We start from the raw sequence: 20,040 nt of genomic DNA on the forward strand, positions 1-20,040 counted from the left end.
ATTTTTTATTCTATAAAAAAGTCGAAAATTGTCACAATAAGATAGAATTTTTTTTTCTCAATGGTTAAATACCACATTTCAAGAATGTCTGGTCAAAATATACACATTTAAGGAATTTTTTATTCTACAAAAAAGTCGAACAAGGGTCGTCGAAAATACAATGATATCCAATGGTTTCTTTATTAGAGTCAGAAAGTAAATTGTGCAAATAAGTGATTGCAAATAGTAACATTAATATATTATCCACTATACTTATAAATACGTTTATGTATCTTACAAGGTCATCACAAAAGAAAACAATTTGTCTATTTAAGCGTATCTAGTATGATAATCATTAAGTAAAATACTCGGCCGTAATACATAAACAATACCTAGGATTTAAATCTTTGATATTAATTATCACATAGAATGGTGGTACTTAACGTAAGCTATCGCTGCGAGTTCTTTGCAGAATTCTTCCGTGACGATCACACTCTCGAACAAAATGTTCTCCTTCTCTCTAAAATAAAAAATTAATGTTTTCGAATGTGATAGATATTAAAGAAGGACAACAATAAATCATTTGGGACCTAAGAAATTGAGGGAATAAGGGCTTCAGAAATGGTGAGAATAACTATAAGCACGCTGAAGAAACGCTGTTCTACCATTCTATTCACCTCAGTTCTGTGATACTCTCAGAGAATAGTTTTTCGTGAAAAAAAGAATCGAAAATACAGAATAATATTTTTTTACGATATCCTACGTTCTAAACAATGCATTCTACAAGTGTCCCTTAGGCCCTTACAATTGCTCGAAATGCTTGGTCCGAAATCTTATCACGCGGTCTTTACGTACCCATCGTGGGAACACTCTTCGAGAAGACGTTCCCTCGTCTCCTTCAACATTTGCTTGTGATCCGGCGACTTCGGTACCTCGTTCACGAGCTGTTTGACGACTTTTTGCAGGCAAGTGAACAAGTTTTTTGTCCCGGGTGCAAGCGGTAGCAGCGGATTCAGTAAAAATTCATGCAGGTACGGATGAGGTAACAGCGCGAGCCTCGAGATCACCACAGTCAGCTGTAGGTTGATCTCGTACTTTTGCCGCGGTATATTGGCCACCTTCTCGAAAAGCATGGCCATGAACGGGCCCATGTAAAACCGTACGGAACAGTGGTCCGCTTCCGGTCTGGAGTCGGAGCTCGCCGAGTCGTCGACCGTCACCGCTTCCAACGGCCACGCCATCAAAGAACAGTCCGATAGCACTGTAGAATACTGCCTCTCCAAGTCGGCCATGTAACGCTCGTAATTGTTCACGTCCGTGTCCGTTTGGAGATAGCGCGGAATCAGGGACAGGAAGCTGTAATGAAGTTTGATACTGAATTGCTGATCACCGTGCTATTCCTTCGTTGTGAAGATTCCATTTGAATTTTTTACAAACATAGTTTAGGTATTACGTGAAAAAATTAACCCAAACTGCTGAATTCTTTTAATAGAAGAAACAGCTTTTACTCAGTTCGCTCATTTTTTGGGTATTTATAATTGTGAATTTACCGTGGACTTTACACACCCGTACCATGCGAGTTATTTATTTGGTAACCGATAGAAGCCTTGATAACTTTCTTATTCCGGAATGCAGGAATAATTGTTTAGCTTAAAATCTTCGTAAGTTTTTATATCGAGAAAAAATTGATTGCGACTTTTGTACCTTGATAAAAGAAACAGAAAAACTGCTCTGCGATTTTTTTCCGAAATTAATATTTATAGCTAAATTTGCAGTTTTTTTTTCTTCTGAACATTGCGTCAGTATCAAGTTCGGTGAGCTGTGCGCAGTAGATTCGCGCGTAGAGCATTGATTCCAATGGTTCGTTATACAACACTATAATGGAATTCAACATTTACCAACAAATATTCAGTTTCGAAAAAAATAGAAAACTTTCCTGTTTCTTGTATTATGAGCTACGAAACAAGCGCAATATTATTTCAACAGAAAAAAGTCATTGACTATATATACGTCCAGAAGTTGACGTTTCTTAAACAGTCCATTAACGTTCGAGCTGTTATTCATTTAAATAGAAATTAATAATGTTTTAAGGATCACTGACGTAAGTAGTGACATTTACCAATTTACTATTCTGTGAATGTTACTAGGTGCCAGTGTTCGGCTGTGACTCTGCTCGTAGGAAAGATCCAACGATCCCTTTTTCTCCCTCTCTCGTTCGTCTTCCTCATCACTCCACGACGCAATTGCACTGTCAGCAGCGGTGTTGTCATAATACCCCCTCGTCGACAGATAAACCAATACGAGACAGTGTAATATATGCTCGTTCCTTTTCTCGATCATTTCCTCGAACAGCTTCAACGTTTCCAACGTTAAGTCCTCGCTGTCCGTGAAACAGTTGTCTATCAACCGGTGCAATACAGGCGACGTCCATACACTAGGTATTTCCGGACCTCGGTCTTGTCCCACCAGCCAGAAACTGATTTCTGAAAGAAATACTATTATTTTATACGGACACAGAATACGTATTAAGACGTTATACCGAAAATATAATTTGAGCTATGACAATTACTCCATTATTGGATCTTATTAAAGCACCACGAATTAAAGAAGATTAAAGAAGAAAACATCTGTGTAAGCTAACGTTCGATGCAACTGCTCCATCGATATGGAAATTTCAGTCAAGGATTGTAGAAGTGTATTGCAGAATCTTCATTATCCAATTAACAAAAGATACACCTGTGCACAATGCGGCCGAAGTTAGCTCCTTTAAACACTTGGTGACCAACGCTGTGATCAGAACAACGTGATGTTCGGCCAACGCCGGAGTCAGGATCCTCTCGAAAAAGTTCATTCTGACGCTATACAATAATCGAACCACATAAAAAACGCGGCGACTTGTCTGCACCCGGAGAACTTTTTCTCCTTCGTCCACACCGGTGAGTCTAAACCCCACGTGACGTCCACACCGTCGATCTCATTTGGATCGACGTGCGCTGGTATAGCGTTGAATAGATTCTCTAATCTATTGGGTATCAATGATATCAAATGGCTGTTGACGATCATCTGAGCGAACGATAGATCCTCCAGAGATGCCAGGACCATAATTCCCTCGCAGGCTCGAATCCTCACAGTATTGTCCTGGAAATAAGAATCTGACTGTATCATTGAGACCGACTGCGCTTTGTACGCATTAGACTTTACATTTATAACTGAACGAACTATTAAAGATCTTCTATGTTTATTTTCATGAGTACAGAATCAAATGGACTACTGTAAAGCTACATCATTCATAATGAGTAGATCGCTAATTGTACTTTAATAGAAATTAATGTAGTTCGTATTTTGTTTTTAAATCCCCAAACAGTCTATGAAAGTCAGAATCTAGCTGAACATCAAAATCATTTCTTACCGCAGTATTTATGTAACTCAACAAGGCATCTAATAGAAGGCATTTAGACTTCTGTGGCGTCTTCGAGTCCAACAAACTCTGGTCGTTCTCTGCACAGTTACCGTCCTCGTATCCACCGTACTCAGCGTCCAGCCTCAAATCCCTCAGATTCTGTAAATGTGTGTCTATCTCGTTCATCAACGCCGCGTCTTCGAACTTCTGCGAGATCTCATAGTCCTGGCACTCGGAATTCTGGGCCGTGGCGTCTGAGGTAGACACAGAGATCGGTTTTTGAGTGGCGGGACTCGAGGATTCCGATGCGTTCTCCGCCTCCCTGGAAGACACCGACTCGTTCGATTGACTAGAGGTTCCACGGCTTGTGTCAGGCTTGTTCGACGGTCTACTAAGTCCGATTGTTCGTCTTCTATCGTGCTCTGAGTTAAACAAATTAGGATTTATCAAAGTGATCGCCTGTGTGTCCAGCGGTTCGAACAGAGGATTAAAGTTATTTCGCCGTCTGGCTGGTATGTAAGTGACCTTCTCGATCTCCATTCGTTCGGCGTTAATCCTGGCGGCAACGCTCTGTCTCTGGACATTAGGGGCGTCGTTAATTATGTTAGTCACGTGGGGGTATTTGCAGACCAGGAAACAGAGGGTAAGGAGGAATTGAACTTCTTCAGCCTCCATTGGGGACGGTGGGTTTCCGTTGCATAGAAGGATCAGTCGTTGCACCGGTCCATAAATCGAGGTATGGTGCAACAGGGGGTATTTTGATCTTCCCAGTAGCTTCCTCAGGAAGGACAGGCAGACTGTCCTCATTCCTGGTGGCGTCTCCGCGCAGGCCAGCGTGGCCAGTAGGTCCAGCAGCTTGTGCTGCAACAGGTACTCCAAACATAGGCCCGGCTCATCCTCTTCTTTCTCCTCCTCCAATAGAATCTCCAGCAACCGGTTCAGGTGTCTAGGTATACCAGTGGTCTGTATGGGCGCTTTGCAGTTGGTCAGATGGTTCACATAGAAGTTCATCAACTGTTTCCAATGGTACGTGAAGTCTTGCAGCGGCGTGGCTGGCGGCGCAATCTGCAAGCAAAACTAGACCGTGTTTGTAAACAGGAAATCGATAGACCGGCGTGTCGAGTTACATTTTTCCGGTTGTGGCTCAGGAAAGCCAGATAAGGCGCAAAACACGGCGGAAGGTTATTAAATGTACACATGGTATTGGAACGAGCTTGGACAGGTGCGAGGTCGGCTTCAATAATTACATAAGTGGTTAAATATAACAACGCACATTGTCCAACCGGTCAAACCTCCGTGTCTATACAAGAATGGACACCTATCGGTAATTCTTCAATTGATTGGATGCATCCTATATGCTCGATGGTTCTCTGTCGCCGGTTAGTAAACGAAATTAGACATTTAAACGGGAGCACAGGTGAAAAACGAAGGGTGTGGAGCAGTGGTTAATTGATGGTCAAAGGCACGACGGAATCGATACGGCAGAACGTAAATAAATACAGAGGCACGTGAAACGGTGCGGAGCCAGCGACGACAGGGGAATATATACAACGCCGATCGATGAGGACTCCCTTAAATGTCTCATGTTTTACTCGTAATTCGTACGAAACGAAAAGAAACAGAAGCATGAACGGAAGGTGTGTTTCACGCGAGGAGAATATCGTGCGAAGCGTAGTATTTGCGCGGAAACAAAATAAACCAATGACTAGGCGAAGCATTATTGGTAGGGGGGTTATCACTCACCACGTCAATGGCATTCTTCAGCGCGATTTGAATGCCACTAATCATTTTAATTCACCTTCGCGGATTATACGTCCCCGGTTATGTCTCGCTATGCACGAGCCTCGCCGCCGTTCCTCGCACGGTATCGCCACGGTTCTGCATAATTTTTCATCGTTCGCTCGCGATCCGACGTGCAATTGCTTCACTGTCCCTACGACAGCGGAGAGCTTTGCGGGTTTGACGTGTCGTGTTTCTACCCGACGCTCGCCAGAGCCCGACACAGTCGGAAAACAGATGCAGCGACCTTAAACGCTCCAAAAGGGAAGGGGAAATCGTCACGGAATTGTTTCATCCAATGTTTGATAAGTGATCGCGCCGATATGGTTGAGTTGGCAAATATCATCGTGGATATTGGTATTAGAAGCTTTTGCCTGTGGTTATATTTTAGCTGGGTTTTCCTTTTCTTTTATAGAGGACTGAGGAAAACAGAACTGCGTGTTCACCGGGAAAATGTTGACATTATATGACTGCGATACGGTATGGTTGTTACTGCATTTGATGATTACGATACGGTTTTTGTTTTTTGAATATTCAAGCTTTTTTTTTAATATTCATCAAGACAACGTAAATGTAGATTATTTTTTAAACGGCATAGGAGTTAATGTAATGATGACGTTTGGAGTTGGAGGAAAATAACTGTTGATTTACAGCGTTCTGTGGTGATCTCCTATACAAGGGACAGTTTTGGCATCCTTCAGTCAAAGCAACGGGTATTATAATTCTTTAAAATTATTACTGGATTTAAATACAATATTCAAAATTAGACTAGTCTAACTATTTAGAAAACTATTGAAAAATATTGCTATTAAGTGTACAACTGAATAATACACTATTTTCTACCAAATTAGTATTTATTTGCAATAGAATCCAAAGTTTGCAATTATTCCCAGTTTTAAAAAATAAATGTTCGAAATGACGTTTTGAAATTAAATAATCTCTTCTTTCTAAAAAAAACACGAATAGAGAATTACTCATTACTACATCGAATATATTGTTTTTCCAGTCGAAACAGTTATTCGTTTCACGAGCAATAAATCGGTCGGTCGTAACCACAGCGAAGATAAACGGGATTTACGATGATTTTTATTTTGCACCTTCAACGTGTGTACACATCTCAACAACATTAACCAGTTCGTTAATTGTAAAAAAAAGTCGCGACGCTCCGAAAACGAGGATGTCCCCGCCGCCGAAGAAAAATCGATTCGGCTCCTGATAAATCAGCAACAATATCTCGCCGCTTGCATAGTTTATCTGATCCACGAGAACGCTACACATACGTGACAGATATTCGGTGTTCGCATGAGAAACCGTACCAAGGTACAAACGATTTTCGGCGGGAAACGGATCCGCGTATTTCAGAGCTGTTGATTTTTCTTACGCAATCTAATAGTAAAGTAGTTCGATGCTCGAGCAAAAAAGACGACACGTTCGGCGTTGTAGGAATACTCGATTGTATTCCATTTTCAACTTTCGTCCCACACAGTTCTTTTTTTCTGCTTTTCAATTATTTCGTTCAAATATCTCTTTTATTTCGTTAATTCTTTTTATTAAAATAACGCCACAGCGCGCGGCGTGCCTACGACCACGTCGGCTCTCTTCAGCACTCCGTTCCACTCTCTCACTCTTTCATTTTCTGACTATATACGCTAAAGGTGAAAACGACGATTTTCGCTTCGAGCCGAGTGTGTACTCACCGTTTTCAGCCGCCACAGCCGTCGCAGCATGATGACGCGCAGAACGGTACGGCGGCAACCAAAAACACAGAGAAGGAACAACCGATTGGATATTTGGATGGGTGGGGGGTCACGAGGCACGGGGGGGTAATCAGGTGATCTCGAGGTAGAATCGCGAGGAAAAAGAAAAACGCGCCCGCCACCTTCCGACTGGTGAACGCGTCTAACGTGTGTGTGGCGTAGTTTCGATTTTGTTTCTTTTCATCACTGGCGAGCTCTTATCGTTAATGACGACAATAATAAGTACATATACAATAGACACCGTCTCTCTTACGTCTCGAGGGGAACCCAGATCGTGTTCCCTCACATTGTTTTTCACCGTTTCATAATCCTACCCAATGGTAAACGTGGGTTGAATAGCGATCGACGTTTAAAATAAAACGCACAGAAGTTGCGTTACCGTCCTGTGACTCTTGTTTTCGTCGGTAGAAAAACAAAAAAAAAAAAAAGAAAGAGAGAAACGGTTTCGGAAGATCGATGGAGAGAAATGTTCTCGAGAATCCCCTGAATCCAGAATTTCGTCGTTCAACGACGATCACGCAGGGGATAGAATACGATGATCGAATGCGTTTCTTTTCTCGTTAAAGACAAAAATATATATATTAGCTACAGTCTCGTTGTAAGCACATCGTCGAGCCCTTAACGAGGTCACAATTTAGCACTTACGATACACTTGATCCAGCGACGATTCCTCTTTCCATCAATCTTTTCGAAACGTGTCTCGACGTAAGAGAACAACGAGACCAGCGTCGAGAGTTCACGACACTAGAAAATTGTGCTAACGTTTTGTTTTTGTTTGTTTTTTCTTTTTAGTCGTTCCTTTTTTGTGTGTTCCATTTTTGTCTTTTTTTCTTCTCAGTTTCATTTTCGTTCGATCGGTGCGCGCTTCGTAAGTCACGGGCCGCAAAACGTTGCGAAACGCTGACGCTTCGCGAGATCGTTCTCGGGGATGATGCCCACCGGCTAAAGAAACAATCGTGGATCGTTTTTTTTCGTAACAACGATATCGGTTGCGCGACGTCCATGGCACACGAAACGTGTGTCTGTGGCGCGACCGTGGCCTATAAATCTAAAAATACTTCAAACCGCCTAATCCCTTAAAACGGTACTACTCTTTCTCTAATAAACTGTTGTAAAACACACTTTCGCTAATTCACTCACTCACTCATTCACTCTCTCCCTCTTGTCCTCACTACTCATGTACACCCCTATCACTCTGACTGTAATCGTTCATCCGTACACGCTCACGCGATCTAAACGTTACAAGTAGGATTTACCTGGTAGGATGAAACGACGATACAAATAATTTATAAATCGCTGTATCTGAACCAAGGATCCGTCCGTTATATATACCTTTCTTTCCGTCGTCAAACGTAAGAAACAGAAGTGGCCTGGGCCAGCTGATACCGGTGACGAGGAGAATCACTGTCTTTGGAACATATTTATTCAATTCTTTTGGCGTTGAACTCTGTTCGTTGACTTTGGTACGCGCGGTTTGGTACAGAGATCTTTTCAGTTCCATACTGTATTGTAAGCGAGCTTGAATACCCAGCCGAAAGAGATGAATAATTACGTTCACGCAGCATTGTCGAACACACACGTGTACCATCATCGTGAACTCACGTAGCCTGTTTTCATCGACCAATTAAAAACATCTGTGTAATCTGGCAGTAGTGTGATATTTGTCAAATTGATTTATTCGTTCCCGTTTTACGTGCAACCACACACGTGTTCTTGTGTCGCGTATCAAAATGAGTCGAAGCTAGTGGATTTTCACTGGTGCAATTGTATTCTTTGGTGTATCTTTTTGTAAAAATGAAGATTACAAAGGATCGGTGAATCCCCGTCGATGAGTGCAATCGATCGAGAAACCAATACTTAATTTCTTCGTGTTGATCGTCTCGAAGTGATCTAGGCTACGTTTCTCTCGATCTATGTACAAGCGTGCACGCGCAGTTCTCTTTCTTTTTTTTTTTTTTTTTTTTTTTTTTTTTTCATTTCTTCTGTACAATTTTTTCTTCACTCGTTTCCTCTCTCTCTTTTTCTCGTTCACTCGCTCGATCCTCACGCAGGCAGTCTCACACATTTTTATTCACAATGTATTCCTCGCTAGCTCACACGTCTCACGATTTTTTCATCCTCGACGCATACACGTGACTCATTTTTTTTTTTCTTTCATGCGTCTGTATATGTGTACGCGCGCGTGTATGTGTGTTCGATAGTGTGTTTGTGTGTCAGATTTTGTGTAGTTACTGCGTATATGACTTAATTTAAGCTATGTTTTGAATAAGACCCGGCACAGCCGTTATCTTCACCGGTTCCTCGCGGCCACCGCGGCGACCAGCGCCGCGCCACGACCGCTGCCGTCTTCTGACAACATCAGGTCGAACTGCAAAATAACAATTGTTCATTAGAAATTATACATTAAAATTTTCCTACACACATATAAAAAATTTCCAATCTGACATATAGCTTTTGAATAAGATTTTTTCTAAATATCAATTCCTTGGCGATTTCAGCCATAGGACGTACTCTCACGAGGAAACTCTGCTTCAGCTAGGGGAAAAATCAGCGTAGAAAATCAACCTCTAAAGCCTTCACCTCTTACAATAAATGTTTATCATCAGAACCCAAAATGACATACATAGATGTAATAACCTCATTCCTCTCACCTTGTGACTCTGTAACTGGCTGATCTTTTCGGTCATAAGATCGTGAAAGTGTGGGTGAAATCTGTAGACCGAACCGTCGATGCCGACCGTGACGTTGTCCTCCCCCATTTTGTTGAGAAGCGTGGCGATACCGGCGCTGGCAAGATGGGCCGCCCTCCTCGAGACAACAGAGCAAACGTACCTAACGTTCTCGCAATCCTGATCGCTCACATTTCGCATACCCAATTCCGCTAGAACTTCACGGCAGTTTGTGTATTTACCTTTCGGGTCGCTGAAAGGATAACAGAGAAATTTTCTTGTCAATATATCATCCATCACTCTGATTCGTTTAATCGGATAATGCTCAAAAGAAGAGAAAGTCCTGTTACACCCACCAAGCGAAAGAAACGAAATAAGTGTTCTAGGTTTGCTAAATTGCTATAAATTTTTCATTAATTAACTAATAGCTATCAATACCTAGTTATACTTTGTATAAAAAAAGTTTTCCGAGATTACACGTCCGTATTGACGAAGAGATCGACTGTAATAGATGATCCTATAATTATTTTGAGCAGTTTAACTTCCAACTACAACTAAACATGTTAGTTTCAAAGTGGCGTAAATCCTTTTCTCCTTGTCTATCTGCAATTTATTTGTATTTATCTATGAGCATACTGTCGACTTTCTCACACCAGTTTCGAAATAAACGGTTCAAATCTGAAAATGTCTTAACAAAAATTATCCTTTTAACCGTCTAAGAGCTTCGACTATCCATGGCCCCATGACGAAAGCTTCAAAACCATACCCATGTAATCCCACTTACTTTTCAATTTCGGAAACGTATTTAGTGAAGAATTTCCCACGTTTCTTGAGATCGCTGGGGCACTTTCCGCCGAATAACAGGCCCGCGTCGACGACCTTCTCAAGCACCAACCTCGTCAGCTCGCCGGTGTACATTCCAGAGATCATTTTCTCGAACAGCTGTTTCTTCGGGTTGATCGAATTCTCGTCGATCGCCCGATCGAACTCCGTCAGCACAAAATCGAGAACTCCACGCTCGCCGAACGCGCCCCATTCGGTGTTGATCAGCATATGTTGCTTTTCGGGTACGAAGTTTCCGGGCACCGCGCACTCCACGTTCTTCGTCTTCTCCACGTAACAGGCGTTCGAGCCCGTTCCTAAATACAAGAAAATAAAAAGAAAAATGAAAATCCGTATATAAGACGAAGAAATATATAAATTTGAATAAGGACTACTCGAGATTTGCTTCTCGTTGTAAAAACGAAAGATCGAAAATTGTACTTTACAATTATCTAATTACGAGTTCGATAATTTTGTTTCTTTGTTCACCGTGTACCTACCGACGATCAATCCGATACGGCAATTCCTGTTTTTCCAAGCGCAAGACATTAATGTGCCGGTGGTGTCGTTCAAAATGGCGCACACGTCGATTTTGACGTCCTGTACAACAAACCAGAGTTTTTTATGTGCTGTGTTCCGCAATTACAAGCAACTATCGCGCGTGTAATGATTTATGTCATTGTATTCGACTTCCGTAGCTCGCTGTTAAATTACGCGGACGTTACATATTTAAACGAAATAACAAATATTATTATCAAGTTTCCTGTTATTTTCCAGCTTTAAATGATTTTCTTTAGACCAAAGTTATTCGAAGAGGCTACCTTTAAAAATTCATCGCTAGTACATACCGATAAATTTTAACAAGAACACCTACCATGTTAACATTCAAGGATACAGAAGTGAAATATCTCGAGAGATTTAAGAGCACCTCAGCCAATGGCTGTTGGTCGTATTAAGTCGTGTGATTTGCGAAGGCGGAGCCTATATAAATATTTCTAACCATTAAGCCCATGTTTTATCCAGGACTATTCTCTTAAAAAATTCATCGCTATAGTGACATATTCTTTTTATTATTTCCCTGCGTCTACCTGATTCAGTCCTGAACTGTAATAACCTCCCCAATTACTCCCTTCGTGTGCAATAACTAGACCGCGTATGTTTATGCAAATTCACTCTCTTACAGATCAATGTATATCTACAGAAACTTCATAGGAATATATTGTTCCTATCAAGATTTCTGTTTGTCAGAGCCAGACTAACCCAATTCCAATCCTTTTATTTTAAAGCCGAACAAATAAAAACATTTACTGATAGCATGTTTTCCCCCCTGAAAAATATACTACTTTTATTACTATAAAACTGTAGTTTCGTATAATTTATTAATCAAATTAATACTATTTCATTATGATCCGTTCAGTCCCATCGACCAAAAATGTAATAATAAACTCTAGTAATGACGTTTATGATACCACTTACGTTTCTTCTCGCGATCGCCTGTTCGAGAAGCGCGACGACATCCTCGTCCACCACACCGCTGCAATTAAAGCCCTTCGTCCATCTGACGAGGTATCCTTTCGTTAGTCCTTCCTGTGTCAACGGAAAGCTGAAGGTAAATCCCAAAGGCAGGACCTGGTCATGAAGATTCAGATCCTTAACGAACAGCGCCAAACACTGGGCTATGTGATCGAACAGCTGGGTACCGGTTCCCAGCATCAGACTCTGCGGTATCGCGTAGATCTTGCTCTTCATATCGAAGTTCATGCCGTCCAGAGTGATCAAGAGCACCCTGAAGTTCGTACCGCCCAAATCCAACGCCAGGAAGTTGCCCTTCTCTGCAAATGAGGGACAATTAAATTTTCCGCAAATCTCCCTTAACTCTCGTGCATTGGTTCAATAAATTCTTGCATTCCTTAGTCACTGACCTATGAACGGTTCATATAGATATCTAAACTACTGGTATCAAATTAATTTACAAGTTTCTCTGGCAAAGAACCTGAAAATTACAATCTGAATTTGAGTCACATTGACTCGAACAGTACGCGAGGATTAAATACGCCCCTATAATTTCAGGAACCATCCACAATCAATGAATACTTCTATAATAGTAATCATCTAGAAATCCTTCTATGAATCTTCTTGAAGCACACGAAACTGAAAAATTACGATTTCTTTTTCTCACCTGTGCCATCGGGAAGGTCTTGAACGTAGGTGGTGAAACACTTCACGACGGATTCCTTGTGCGTCTCCTTCGAGAGGCCCTTGTTTATCTCTCCGTCCAGCCTCTCCATGACCATCCGTAGCTGATCATCGGATAGGACGAGATCCTTGCAGATATCCTTGATCTGCGGAGACAAAACGTAAAATCTCGTTATCGATCGACGGCCACACGTAACGTGTGTTGTTACCACCAGGGGCGGAGGGGGGGACCTTGAACGGTTCTCCAATGTGCTATCTATACCCGACGTCGTCCACGCGCAGCTGCATGTGTTGCATAACTGCACTCAATAGGTACGGAGAACGAGACAGAGAGAGAGAAAGAGAAATATATATATCACTATTATTTTACGCGTTTCTGCGATACACGGTCAGTCCGAGGAGAGACTGATAAACAGCGTGGCTGGCGATTGACCCCGTTCGCCACGGTGAACTCCGTTCGCCCCATCCCGTGACGTACAAGGATTTTATTCATTTTCTTTTTTTTTCTCCCTCTCTTCGTTTGTCGACAGCGAAAGGGGTCTGGGCAATTAACGAGAGAGCGAATTATTGATTTTTATAACGCGGTCGGAAGCATCCGGTAACACTGTTACACAGCCATCTATAGACTTCTAACATTCTATAGTCGTTTCTAATAGATTTACCGACCGTTTCTGATCGATCGATTATAATTAACTTGTAGAACAGAAAATGAGAGTAGGGCGTTAATCGACATAATATCTGTGTATATCTGAGGTGCTCGCTATAATTTTGTAAAAAGAATTTTGTCTGAATTTGCATTCATCTTAGAATGCCCAACAAAGTATTGTGAAAATGTTTTCTTTTTATACAAATATAAATTTGTGCACTCGTACATCTGTGTAATTTGTGCAGAAATTATCTGAAACTTCGACGAAATCGAAGGTACTGTTATGGTGAACACTGAAGAAGGGAAACCATTTATTTCAGTAGAGTGTGCATGTTCAGATCAGACACTTAAAGCTATGAGTATCTCAGCAGCAAACTGTTTAGTTGTACTCAATTTTATTATCCCAGTGCATCTTGTATTTCAGTACAAAACCTGCATTTTATAATAATATATTTTTAACATAAAAATAAAATAATCGAAAAGATAGAAACAAGATACGAAATAACGTAACTGTGACTATTTCAATTCAACGAGTAATACGAGTATTCGTTTAAAAATATAGGAATTATAAAAAAAAAATAGCACAGAAAGAATTCTAAATTAGTGCTCCGTATTATTCTATTTTTAATTTTGTTCGTCAAGAAAATCTTTGATCAGAGAATGTTAGTTAGAAAACAGTAACGTTAAATGTGCATCATATACTTCGCCACTATCAAACCAATTACATTACTTCGTTCTGTATGGTTATCAGAGCAATTACATTACATTGTTCCATTATCAAAAGACCAGTAAGTAAGAAGATTGCGTTAAGTGTCAGAGTCCAGAAGAATCGCGTGCAACTATAGAGAGTGCGAAAGTGTGTCTAATGCAACGAAGACTTGCACGGAATCGAGTATACAGCCAACTGATAGTTACCGAATATCGATTTAATACGCGTTGATTCACATCACTCAGAAATGCAAAATATATTTTTAGACTCTAAAAACAGTCTTATGAATTCAAAATCGTCTGATTAAATGATTACTAAACTAGATTGTATGCATCTGCGACAAATGTAAGTATGCAAAGTATTCGCAATTAATCAAGAATTTTAAGGAAATCTAATCACATTTTTATGATACTTTTCACTTAATAAGAGTGTTACCGATTTCTATTTCGTTTTCCCTTTTGTAAGTTAGTACATAAAAAGATCAATTTGCATAAATGTCTGTGATTTAGTCATTACACTCAACAAACTAATGGATGTTTTAATCAGTAAATTACAAATATTTATGATAGATTTCTACTCGTCCTCAGCAATATTATTCTGTCGAGTAACGTCTGTTTCCCAGCAACATTGTCGTTAACTTTCCATACCATCCCGCAATTTCCAGTCGAAAAGCAATCATTCTGAAATGATCACTGGTTACCGCACAACGAGAAAACACTGGCGTCGCCATTCAAATTAAAGGTATCCTCTAATAACGGAGTGTCTAATAAGACACACAAAGCAATCGTGGTTTCTCATATCTAAGTGAGAGTGATCTTCCTTATCCGTGAGGAAACTACGCTGGTCAAAGCAATTGAAGAATCTATCACAATCACTGCTCAAAACAGAGAATCTACTGTAATCACCGTGTTCGTGTGGGATATAATTTTTCATATTTTTATTTTATAAAAACGAAACTAGGTATTAGTGTCGTAAATTTTCGATGTGTGATCGAAGGCTCCTCGGCACCGATCATTAAATATTTCATAAACTGATGGCCATATACAGTTGAAACAAATGTCATTCGCTTCAAAATTCTAAACTTTATTACTGTGCTAAACTTCATTAAAAAGTCAGTGTTACACCTAGGAATCTCTCCTTGTTAGTGTCGAAGAGCCTTCGAATACTCACCGAGAATTTACTGTATATTGAAGATAATTGTTCCAGTTGGATTCGCAGCTGTGTCGTTTCAACTTTACGCGTCCAATGCATGAACACCGTTGACATTTTTCCTTATAGACGACCGTTTATGCAAAACTGCGACAGTTCCGCTCGAGACTTCGCGAAAACGTTTGTGGAACGAGCCATCGAATGTAAACATATTTCCTCTCGTTTCTATCGCGCGGGGCTCGAGATACCATGCCTGATGCCGAGGAAATAACTGATGAATAATAGTAAACATGTTTTCATGAGATCGTACATCCGTGAAATTTATGGAGAAAAAATTGACACCCTTAACGACGCAAGTCGCCTTGTTATGTCTCCGTGAGTTGTAACGAGTGGTTTTATTTTTTGGAATTTTCTACGATACGGGGATTACCAGTTGACGCGTGCAGAAAGAGAAAATATTGGAGGGTATAATCTTTGCATTAAATGTATTGATAGCAGATTCGATTGATTTTTAATATTGTGAAACGAAAATGTTAAAACAATTTAACATAGAATTATTTGTGTATGCGATAAATGTATTAGATGGTGGTACAACCAGGTAGGGGTGATTCTATGTGAAAAAATAAGTCAAAAATGCAGAGTACGATTTATTTATTTGAGACTTCGTTTTCAAGAAAATCGTCTTTCAAAATCTGATATCAATTGAATAGGACTTGACTAGCGCGTCTGATCATTGCAGTCTGTTTCTACTTTCTACGGTGACGATTAAACGCGTGTCAGATTAATTTTCAAAGTCGACTTCTCCGAAAACAAAGCCTCGTATGAAAAATTATATGCAACATTTTCGATGTTCTAATTAAGATAATAATTTTTAACATAAATAAATCATTTTAAGGAAACGGGAATAAATAATGATACGTCGAATTTCTATCGTGGTAGATCCTCAGAGGGCTCCTATTTTCTCAATGATTCAAACAGATGTTTACAGAAATATTATACACAGTTTATGGAGGCAATTATGCAGAATTTGTTGAAACTTGAGCTTTTTTATTTCACGGAGGTGTCGAAGTCGCGGAAAACTGGCAACAAAAGAAACCGACCGACCCAATTTGGGTCACGACACGTTGGCCCGGTGGGCCGGATCGATAATCTCGTCGTAAACAGTTGTTCCACACACACACACACGCGCGCGCGCACATACACGTGTGCAAACATTTTTGGTAGAAATGAACCATGGAACAACAACGTGTACGCATTTTCTCCGGAAAACGTACGCACGTTAATCAACGATAGAACCTTGCACGTTTGACGAATGATATTCGCTTATTATTCCGTCACGATTTGCGTCAACGTGGATCGATACAGGAATCAATAAAAGCGGCTTTATTTCCATCGCCCATCGCTACGTAGGCCGCCGTTCATAAGTCATCGAACACTTGGCTGCCTCCAAAGAGAATATGAATTTTAATTCGTTCGACAGTCTGTGATCGAGAGCACACCGAAGAATCGAAATATGAATATCTCAATTATATATGTATGTAAATATATTTGTACAAAAAGAATTAACTGCAATACAATTGCAAGATCTTTTAAAAATTCTTTATACGAATGAAAATATTTTAACGGGGTTGACATTTTCCCATACTCCATCGATCTTAACGTCATTAGACAAGAAAATAAAGAAATAATGTATGCAAAATCAAAGAAGGAAAATTATTCAATTACTGGAATGCAATTAATGTGGAACTGTTTACGATGATCACTGACAGATCGCCATGATTGATTCGAGGAGATTACTTCGAACAGATAATACAACATACTTCTCCGTGACGCAAAGTGGTTATTACATTCTAGGTCTATTTCATAATCTAAGTAATTTCGTGATATCGATTCAACTTTAATGCTATTATATCGACTAATGCATGTGTTCAATGACTTTACGAACCGACTCAATCTGGCAACCGGTTTCGATCGGCCTGATCGAATGTGGAGCAAGTATTAATAACGGAGGCGTCATAGAAAGAAAGAAATGTAGAACGACCCGCCGTCGGCGATGAGCAATTACAGCTGTCACATGCTCGGAAAATTTAATAGATAATCGAGTGGCATTCCCCGTCCGGGACATCTCCTTATCCTTCGTTCGAAGGAGGAGAGAAAGGAGGAAGAACTGTTTTAAAGGTCGCTCGCCTTTTCTACCAGTTCCTCGAAAGTGAAGGTTACCTTCGAATCTGATCGGACACGAGACCAAAGATTCGTAGACTTTGAAATTGTAAACATTGGAAATGTAGATTTTGAAAATGTTGACATTGAAAATCTAGACATTGAAAATATAGAGACTGCAAATGAAGGTATTGAAAATGTAGACTTTGAAAATGTAAACATTGGAAATGTAGATTTTGAAAATGTTGACATTGAAAATATAGAGACTGCAAATGAAGGTATTGAAAATGTAAACATTGGAAATGTAACTTTTGAAAATGTTGACATTGAAAATCTAGACATTGAAAATATAGAGACTGCAAACGAAGGTATTGAAAATGTAGAGTAAACATTTAGACACTGACTTTTTTTATTCTGTTCCTAATTTTGTCTGACAGGAGCATATCATGGCCTGGATCAGGCCTTATCTACTTAAAATAAAGATTTTTTCTATGTTCGAAGAACCAGACCAGTCATCATCGGAATTGTAATTCATTGTAAGACCATAGTTATATACTTCATTTTCCATATGAATTTACAAATTTAGTAAATTGTACGTAAGGATTCGAATAAGAGAATCACAGTAGAAATAAAAATTGGAGCGGAGGAATGTCCTTTTTTCTTTTTATAACTTTATATCTGTTCTAGATTCTAGATCCTATTGCGCTACTTTATACTGAATTCTAATTCTCTTATGTTTCTAGCAATAATGAATTGATATTCTAACTTTGGCCTTCCGAGTGAAAATATAGAAGGTCTTGATTTCAAGGGAACAGGGTCAGTTTTTTCGCTTCTCGAATACAATGCAGGTTTTATATTTCTGGTGTCTATAAAAGGAATCATTATGCAATGGGTGAATTACTGGTTATTTCATCAAAAACATGAGGAGTCACGATTCGAATGAAACAGAACATTTTTAGCCTCTCTGTTCTCTACTGGATCCCCTATTCCTCGAACGCAGCAGACAATTTACTACCTCGAAGTAATAGAATTCTGTTTCTACTCTGTAATTCGTACCCACGAGTCCACAGTTCGACAATGCAATTCAAGTTCATCGATCACGAGAAGATCGAGAGACCCACCCGCGATTCCGTTTGTAGCGAACAAAGATAGATCCTCTTCGATATTCCGTTGTCTAAATTTAGTTCGGCATTTATATCCCTGCAATCTTTGGAACCTGTTATTCCGGACATCGAAATGGGATTCAAGTTCGTGACTTCCACGAAACCATTCGGCCTATTACAATCCAGTCATCTCCTAGTAGTACTTTAGTTTTCCTCGCGTTCTCTCGTTAGTCCACCGATCGCGTATTCGATCACGTGTTTTTCCTCGGCGACGTTCACTTCTCTCGGTTCGCGTTAAATCGTGAAAACTAATAAGCATGCATACTCGGGCTGTCAAGTTCAAGTATAATGTAACAGTTCCTTTAGTTCAATGTGAATTACGCTCGACAAGGTTCTGTACGCGAAGCAGTTATGAGAACGGTGATAATTCTCACGCGAGAACCGTTTGTTAGATCTTTTCCTGTGCACCCGACAGAATAACCACCAAAGAGAAACGAACTGCTGCTTCTTGCAATGAATTTTTACCAGTGCGATTACACCGTGGAAAATCAAATCAATGATATAGATGAAGGTTGTCAAATATCGAACACTACTGCAATTTGTCATCTGTTAGCAATTTGCACCGTATGGGTAGACAATATGCGTTGCTTATACAGCAAATTAATTAACGCAACCACCTCTATCATACAGCACAAATTACAGTAGTGGCCCAACTTGGGCGATGGTCCAAATTCTTCAATCTTCCCCATACGTTCAATCCATTTCCTGGATCCATTCTCTTTCTACACAAAGATTCCAACTACAACTTCTTATACTTCTGACCCAGTAGTCCGACCCAGACCTCTGTTACATCATTGATCCCTGTGTAAAAACGAAATTAATATCCATACAAATGCGAATTATTGTATATTCATCGTTTCCATCGGGCACATTAGAACGAAGAAGCCAATTTTCGGTGCCTGTTCAAGGCAACCCAAGACCCTTCTATTTCAGTCCACGAGTCCCGTGAATTCACACCGTTGAACTTTGGGTCGTTCGAAAATCGTTTCTGTTTCCTCGTTCTATAAATGTTAATTAGACGATTAGTAATCAATTCGCGGCATTTTACTGTCTAATCAGACGCAAACCGGCGCGGTCGTTGCGTCACTCATCGCAACGAACTTTCAAGGCCATCGTCGGATATTCGCCAGGTGAAAAGCACCGCCGAAGCTTGGGAAAGGGAGTCACCGCTGTCGTGGGTCGGTGCGTTTCGAATTTCCCGCCAATTCCGCGGGCGATCCCTTTCTCCCGTCGGTGTGGCATTGATCTGGCCAGTGACGTAGCCGACACACCCGCCCGCCAGCCAATAGGACCGTTTTATGAATGAATGCTATAGTACATGCACATGACGACGGCAGGGGGAACAGGCGAAAGAAAACGTGTGGTGAGTATGTGTACGTATGTGCAAAGGCCGATGCACAGTGATTTCGGTCTCTCTGATGCACGTGGCGAAATGCACGGACCCGACGAACCATCGTGCGCGCGTATGCTTTTATGCAATACTCCCGTATGCAAATGTATGCATGGCCGGGATATCGAGTACCGAAGTGCTTCCCGAGCCCAAGGACTTCGCGTGTCGATGGACGTAATGGTGTTTAACGAACTCTGAAAAAACATTGTCTCGATTAGCTC

General features: G+C 40.5%; 2 protein-coding genes across 3 annotated transcripts in view; both read right to left on the bottom strand.

Moving 5' to 3' along the window:
• Positions 1-255: 255 nt before the first annotated feature.
• On the bottom strand, positions 256-5,323 carry LOC107190508 (protein FAM160B1-like). The gene is made up of 7 exons (XM_015579318.1): positions 5,123-5,323; positions 3,389-4,444; positions 2,864-3,117; positions 2,716-2,831; positions 2,099-2,462; positions 835-1,335; positions 256-499 (listed from the first exon to the last, which is right to left on the bottom strand). The coding sequence occupies exons 1-7, from the start codon at positions 5,165-5,167 to the stop codon at positions 400-402; spliced, it is 2,436 nt and encodes an 811-aa protein (XP_015434804.1). The 5' UTR covers positions 5,168-5,323; the 3' UTR covers positions 256-399.
• Positions 5,324-8,884: 3,561 nt separating this feature from the next.
• The window catches only part of LOC107190603 (hexokinase type 2), a 30,646-nt gene continuing 19,490 nt past the window's right edge, over positions 8,885-20,040 (bottom strand). For both annotated transcript variants that reach the window (XM_015579431.1, XM_015579432.1), the window contains exons 2-7: positions 12,586-12,748; positions 11,883-12,238; positions 10,907-11,006; positions 10,369-10,723; positions 9,567-9,837; positions 8,885-9,283 (exon numbers count right to left, since the gene is read on the bottom strand). In XM_015579431.1, coding sequence (XP_015434917.1) covers positions 9,206-9,283; positions 9,567-9,837; positions 10,369-10,723; positions 10,907-11,006; positions 11,883-12,238; positions 12,586-12,748 — 1,323 coding nt within the window. In that variant the 3' untranslated portion in view covers positions 8,885-9,205. The remainder of the gene's footprint in view (positions 9,284-9,566; positions 9,838-10,368; positions 10,724-10,906; positions 11,007-11,882; positions 12,239-12,585; positions 12,749-20,040) is intronic.

The sequence above is a fragment of the Dufourea novaeangliae genome, unplaced genomic scaffold, assembly GCF_001272555.1.
Source record: "Dufourea novaeangliae isolate 0120121106 unplaced genomic scaffold, ASM127255v1 scaffold187, whole genome shotgun sequence".
Taxonomy (NCBI): Eukaryota; Metazoa; Arthropoda; class Insecta; order Hymenoptera; family Halictidae; genus Dufourea; species Dufourea novaeangliae.

What these genes read in the sequence shown, in the direction of transcription:
- LOC107190508 (XM_015579318.1), bottom strand. Translation starts at nt 5,167, where the DNA reads ATGATTAGTGGCATTCAAATCGCGCTGAAGAATGCCATTGACGTG. An exon ending in TGCAGACAAGTCGCCGCGTT is followed by an intron (nt 2,832 to 2,863) that starts TTTTATGTGGTT and finishes GTATAGCGTCAG; the next exon opens with AATGAACTTTTTCGAGAGGA. An exon ending in ATTCACAGAATAGTAAATTG is followed by an intron (nt 1,336 to 2,098) that starts GTAAATGTCACT and finishes ACTTCATTACAG; the next exon opens with CTTCCTGTCCCTGATTCCGC.